At 36.0% G+C, this 7,147-nt stretch overlaps 1 protein-coding gene across 1 annotated transcript; it reads left to right on the forward strand.

Moving 5' to 3' along the window:
- The first annotated feature begins 74 nt into the window (after positions 1 to 74).
- LOC131656072 (uncharacterized) lies at positions 75 to 1,309 on the forward strand. The gene is made up of 2 exons (XM_058925852.1): positions 75 to 622; positions 885 to 1,309. Exons 1-2 carry the CDS (start codon positions 385 to 387, stop codon positions 1,058 to 1,060), a joined length of 414 nt encoding a protein of 137 aa, XP_058781835.1. The 5' UTR covers positions 75 to 384; the 3' UTR covers positions 1,061 to 1,309.
- Positions 1,310 to 7,147: the final 5,838 nt, after the last annotated feature.

Here is a 7,147-nt window from a genome sequence, read left to right on the forward strand (position 1 = left end):
TACACAATTAGGCAGAATAACTTCTAGAAGAGAAAAACATAAAATATTTATATATAAGAAGAAGCTTTCAGCGTAGGCTAAAAACACTTCCATTCCATGTTGTTCTTCTCCTGAACTCGATGCATTCTTCTTATTCTTCTTCAAAACTTCCAATTACGTAACAAATGTTGCGTATTTCTCTCCCTTTCATCTTCTTCCACGTTGCTTCACAACCAACTCCTTCATTCGGAATCTCCAACAATGTTTTGTACCATCTCTCTGCCTTGGCCTTGACCCTTAAACAAATTTAGTTTCATTGTTCCATTTCCACATACAAAGTTGCAGTTTTTTGGTTTTGTTTCGTCTGGGTCACTCACTGTTTGATTTGAAAAAGAAAAACTCAGCATGATGAAAAAAGTTGTTTTTGAGAAGAACAAGAAAACAGGGAGAAACGACAGGTTTTTGGTGACTATAAACATCATGGGAAGTTCGGGTCCTATAAGGTTTGTGGTGAACCAGAAAGAGCTTGTTTCTGGGGTCATTGATACTGCCCTTAAATCCTATGCAAGAGAAGGAAGGCTTCCTGTTCTTGGTTTCCATGCTGCCAATTTTCTTCTTTACCATCCAAACGCAGGATTTGATGGTATGCTTGCTCACTCGGACCACCAACACCTCTGAAAAAGACGTGTCCGTGTCGGGTGTCTAACACCGATACAAACACCTTATCGAGATTAGTAATTAATTATGTTACATTTATTATTTTTCAAATTATTACTTGTATTAACGTGTGTCAGAGTCGGTGTCATGTATGTGTTTGTGACCGTGCTTTATAGCTTGCTTTAGATTTTAGTAAATTGTGATTATATGCTAAATGTTTATTCTGATTGGTGAAACTTTTTTGATAGCTTTGAATCCAATGGAGCCCATAGGATCTTATGAGGCAAGGAACTTTGTGATGTGCAAAAAGCAGGAGTATGCATCAAAGAAAGAACCGCAATCAGAGTTGATATCTCCAAAGAGCAATGGTGGCTGGAAAGCATGGTTAAACAAATCTTTTGGTTTGAAAATCTTGTCACATTGATGACATATGAATTGTGAAGATGTTGGAAAATTCCGTTTGAATTTCTGAATTGTGGTCAATGTCACACTAGATGATAATGGCCTTAGCATTGAAGTGTATATGTTCTTCCAAGTGCTTGTACTTTAGAAATTAATATAATGGGTAATTGGTTTCTTAATATCACATATGGCATGTGCTTATATCCACTTTGAATTTTATCTTTAAACCATTATAGCATAAAGAAGTTTGTGAACGGAGTGGACCGTCAACAATAATCTTCATGGTAGCGACTAGCGAGAACCTCTGCTATATGGTCCACCTTTGGAGTTAAGTTGCCTATCATCTAGTTTGACCGTGTGTTGAATAGACATTACCCTTAAAAACGGTTTTAATTTTTTGTTTGTTTTAAATTAGAGTTTTTATATAAAAAAAAGAGCAGCAGTATTTTTATAAAATATATTTTGGATTGATATCTCAAATTACACTATATTCATACGATACGATGAAATATTAAGCTATGAGAATTTTAGACAATCAATGAATCAATCAATATAAATTCAATTTATATGAGGTGTTTAAATTAAATTTTATTAATCAAACAACCAATAAAATATTACAAATTACAAACACATATAATCACGAGAAAGATGAATCTGATGACTTAATCTATTCCAGACTCACGCTTATACAAAAATCGCTACAAACAGATAAAATCTAACAACATGCGATTCTACGAAAACGACAAAAATATAATCATACAAACTATACATAAAATTAAAGAGAGGGATAAAGAAGAGTGCATCAATGGTTATACGGGTATCAATATTTTAAAGTTATTATTCATTATGGATACAGAGAAAATCTTTCATAGTGAGAAACGTACACAAAAGCGTATCAAGATCAAGAGAAGTAGTGATGATAGTTTTAGCTTTCAGACTCCGCTTCACTTTTTATCTTTCCTCTTTGGTCCAATCATATTCCCTTTTGTTCACCACAATATCATTAACTTGTGAGATCAAATGGACCATTTTTCACAGGTTCCCACATATTAAAATATATGCCTTATATGGAGATTTTCATCTTCTTTCTACAAAGCATACCCTTTTTCATTAAAGGATGCAAGTTTGTTAAGTGAAACGTTTCAGATCGAGTGGTAGTAGGTTGAGAGGTGGCAGTATGAAAAATTTCAGATACTGGGGTTAAAACATGTGATGTGTAGGTTTGAATCAGTGTTGATGGAATGAGAAGAGTTAAAGATAGAAAAGTGACAGAAACATGCTGTTTGTTATTGAAGCAGATGACATAATCAAAGAAACATGATCAAAAGCTGTATAAATAACATCAGAAACAGTTATTGGTATGGTTGTTGGTATGGCTATAGTGACTGGAATAGTTTTCGAAGGTTCTGAACAACAAAAGATGGTGGTATAAACATATAGGCGAAAAAAGGGGATTTAGAGAGAGGAATGGATGAGGATGAAGTAACATTGATATTATAAGGTAAAGACACAAAAACAAACTTACTTGCATATGCATTAGGCGTAGAGCCACCAGCCGAAGATTCTGGATAACCAACCGAGATGTTTCCAAAAGCCCGAGCTCTGTCTTTCTTCTTCTTCATCTTCCTCGGTTCAAGGCCTTTTGAAGTTTGCTTCCGTTTGCCTCTGGATGGTTCAGTGAGAGCAGGTGTAGGATGCACATCTTCATATCTGAAGGTTGACACATCAACCCCTGCTTCAGCCATCATTACCACATATGCAGCTATTCCATTCGGGCAATCTCCCTTGGTGAATAGAGGGAAATCGTTAACATGAAATCTTATGTTAGTGATGGTAGATGAAAGAGTTGTCAGAGGTTGGGTGACTATCTTCTTCAGCAAATTCATGTACTTCAGATTGCTTGCATTGATGAATTCTCCAATGCGTGGAGTCAAATCCTCTATACACTTAACTTCTTCTACTAGAAACTTGACCTCCCCACTCTCCACAAAGATATCACTTAGCAACCTTCCAAAAGTAAGATATGATGGAATCTTCACAAAGAATTGAGGGAAGACACATCTTCTGATGAGTCTTCAGATAGTACACCATGTACTTCTGATTTGCGTTGAAGTAATCAGAGAAGCTTGAAGAAGGCCTAGGGTTTATGCATCCCAGAATGATCTTTTGCTAGATCCTCAAATCTTCATGAAGATCAATTCCTTTGTATTCAGTCTTTTCTAGAGATTAGTTCTTGAAGATTTCTTTATGAATAGTTTCCTTAACAAATTTTGACTTGCTATCCTTTCCATAAACTCGCTTTCCCTTCAGAAGTTCCATTCCCAGAAGATTTGATATGGACTTTTTAGTGATAACAATCTTGTATCCCAAAACATGAGAAACAACGTGAAGATCATCATAATCCGCTAGTTTCCAGAAATCTTTAACAAGGGCTTCATAGACTAGACCATAAAGTCTTTCAAAGTAATTCTTTCAACCTTGAGCATTTATCTCTTCACTCAAATCATATCCATTATCAGCAAGATTGACAAAATCCACAAGATTTTCACACAAAACATTTAACTCTGAAGGAAGAGTGATACAATGAACTTGTGGAGGTCTCCTTGTTATGTGATTTTTATCAATGATAGGAGCAGTTGACGAACTGGTTTTAACGGTTGAAGAACTTGGTTGAACAGTTGATGAAGATGGAGGAACAATTGTAGTTACAGACCCGGAAGAAATAAAAATGCATTTATATTCTTCAGAGAACTTAACCGCTTCTTGCTGTTAAGTATTCATGATGAAGAGTTGTTGAAGAAGATGAAGAACGTTGATGAAGATATGGAAGGAGATGAAAAACACCAAGAACAGTTGAGAGAAAAAGGTTTTAGGGTTTCTAATAAAAGTGTGGGTAGTGAGAGAGTGAGGTCGTGGGTGAAAGTGTATAGCGTGTTTTTGGAAGAGGGAGAAAAAGAAACATAATCATTAGGGATAATAAATGATAGCCACAATTTGATTTTAATCAATTCCAAGAAATAAACACACTGCTCGAGTGATACTAGTCAGAGTTAATGATTAAGCATAACCAAAGGTTACACGCATTAATCATGCCAAGTGATACGTGTTAATGTCCTCAGAGTCTGGAAAATCAAAATACTTTCCTCTAATCAGAGACGTTTCTGATTGAAATATCTTCTGATGATTGAGATTCTGGAAAAAAAGAAAATAATATACTTTTTGTTTAAATCAGAATCACATTTCGTTAGACTATGACTGAACACTAAAGCATATATGATTTTGATGAAATCTTACTCTGGACAATAATCCATTTTCAGATGTTAGAATAAACAGAAAATCTATCTTCAGCTAAGGGTTTAGTAAAGATATCATCCCATTGATGGCCTGTATCCACAAATTTTAAAGAAAGAACCCCTTTCTGAACATAGTCTCTGATGAAATTATGCTTTATTTCTACATGTTTAGCCCTATAATGCAAAATGTGATTTTTACTCAAACAAATAGCAGCAGTATTATCACAGAAGATTGGGATGTTACTCTCATAGATCTGATAATCTTCCAGTTGATTCTTCATTCATAGAATCTGAGTGCTGCAAAGAGATGTCGAGATGTATTCACCCTCTGCTGTTGAAAGCACAATTGTAAATTGCCTCATGCTTGACCACGAGATCAGATTCTTTCCAAGAAACTGACAATTTCCAAAAGTACTCTTTCTTTCCAGTCGATATCTAGTGTAATCTGCATCACAGAAACCAGAAAGAGTATACTCTGATGTTTTCTTATACATCATGCCAAGGTTAGTAGTTCCTTTCAGATACCTAAGAATTCTCTTAACAACAGTTAAATGAGATTCTCAAGGATCAGATTGGAATCGAGCACTTAAATGAACACTAAATAAAATATGGTCTAGAAGCTGTTAAAAAGAGAAGAGAGTCTATCATACCACGATATAGCTTTTGACATACCTTTCCACTTACCTCTTCTTTCTCTAGAATGCATGTCGGATGCATCAAAGTCTTCGCTGACTTGTTATATAGCATGTTGAATTTCTATAGAAGTTCTTTGTATACTTACTCTGATGAATATAAGTAGCTTCTGATTTCTGATCAATCTGAATTCCCAGAAATTACTTCAGTTCTCCCATCATACTCATTTCAAACTCAGCCTGCATCATCTTAGAAAATTCTTCACAAAGAGAAGGATTAACATAACCAAAAATAATATAATCAACATAAATTTGAACAATCACAATGTCATTTTTTTAATGTTTTGCAGAAGAGTGTAGTGTCAACCTTTCCTCTGAGGAATTGGTTTTCTAAAAGAAAACTACTCAATATGTCATACCAAGCTCCGGGAGCTTGCTTTAGACCATAGAGAGATTTCTTGAGTTTATACACAACATCTCATTTCTCAGAGCTTTCAAAACCAAGAGGTTGTTTAACATACACTTCTTCAGATATAACCATTCAGAAATGCACTCTTAACATCCATCTGATAGAGGATGATTCTATGATTAACAAAAAAATAAATAAGTAAACAAATTGCTTCTGACCTGGAGACTGGAGAAAATATTTCTGTATAGTCTATTCCTTCTTGTTGGCTATAACCTTGTGCTACTAGTCGTGCCTTGTTTATGACGACTTCACCTTTTTCATTGAGCTTGTTTCTGAACACCCATCTGATTCCAATGACATGGACACCCTTAGGTGTATGAACAAGATCCCATATATAGTTCTTTGAGAATTGATTCTGTAACACCCCTTACTAACCCCGCGGCAATTTAAAACAATTATTCAGAGTACATGAAATAAGGGTGCCACAATTCATAATAAATAAACATCATTCAGTCATGTCATGCATTCACTGAGGTAATCATCATAACTTAAAACGTTTCATGTTAACACAGCGGAAATTTATCAAAAACGGACTAAGTTTAACATCTTTAAAAATTATCCTTCAAAACATCAAAAACATAACTAGAGTCATAATCATAAACTCTAAACAATCGCGTCCCCAGTGTTACAACTATCAGAGCATGACACCTGACGCTAACTAAGACACTGACTCATGAGCTAATCCTCACCGAGTCGAACAACCGCTATCCTCAATCTGAAAATGACAACATGTAAGGGTGAGTCTCATCATAATTAACAAATGTTATAAGGTTATAAAGCAATAACACATCACAGTTGCATCATTCACCCAATTGTTTCATAAACAGACATTCACAACAAGTCAAACCACAATCAACACATCATCAACATTTACAACACTGGAATACATCCAATCATGTTATAAATTATGCATATGTATGAACTGACACTATGCATGTGGTACCAACATCATCAAATGGGAATAACCCATGACCGATCCAACATCGTCCAAGATACGGCCCTGCCAGCACAGATTCCACACAATGGGAATCATGCCCTTCACTGATCCAACACACCCTTATGGATACAGTATCATCAATGAACATGAATGAATGCAACATATACAACATACTTATACCATCATCACCATCAATCATCAACATCATCATTCAAGTATGTTCATATATATTAACATCATTCAATCACAATTCCATCATCATCATATACAAAACATACACGTATTTGCACCAATCATCATATTCAATAAGAATAGCATACATGTATTTTCATCATTCTAAAAACCATTCAATCATCATCATATAGATTATCCTATAAGGTTCGTTTAGCTCGAAACGGCGCATCAAACGGACCAACAGTTAAAAAGTTATGCATCTTTGAACTTTCAAAAATATCTCAAAAACCAACAGCACGCGGCGCCATCATCAGTTCGCGGCGCGAACTGAGCGTTCCAAGAATTCCTTGGCCCTCTGCCAAGCTGTTCGCGGCGCAAACATCTACACGCGGTGCGAAGCGAGGAAAAGTTACGCCTTCGCGGCGCGAACACAGGTACGCAGCGCGACCTGAGCGTATCACAACTTCCTGGCATTCTGCCCACCTGTTCGCGGCGCCAACCCTATGCACGCGGCGCGAACCGGCGATTTCAGAAACCCCAACCTGCAGAAAACAGCATTCTACACATTCCAAACTCACCCAATTCATACCAGTACGAACCTAGG

Source organism: Vicia villosa, linkage group LG3 (genome assembly GCF_029867415.1).
Source record: "Vicia villosa cultivar HV-30 ecotype Madison, WI linkage group LG3, Vvil1.0, whole genome shotgun sequence".
NCBI lineage: Eukaryota > Viridiplantae > Streptophyta > Magnoliopsida > Fabales > Fabaceae > Vicia > Vicia villosa.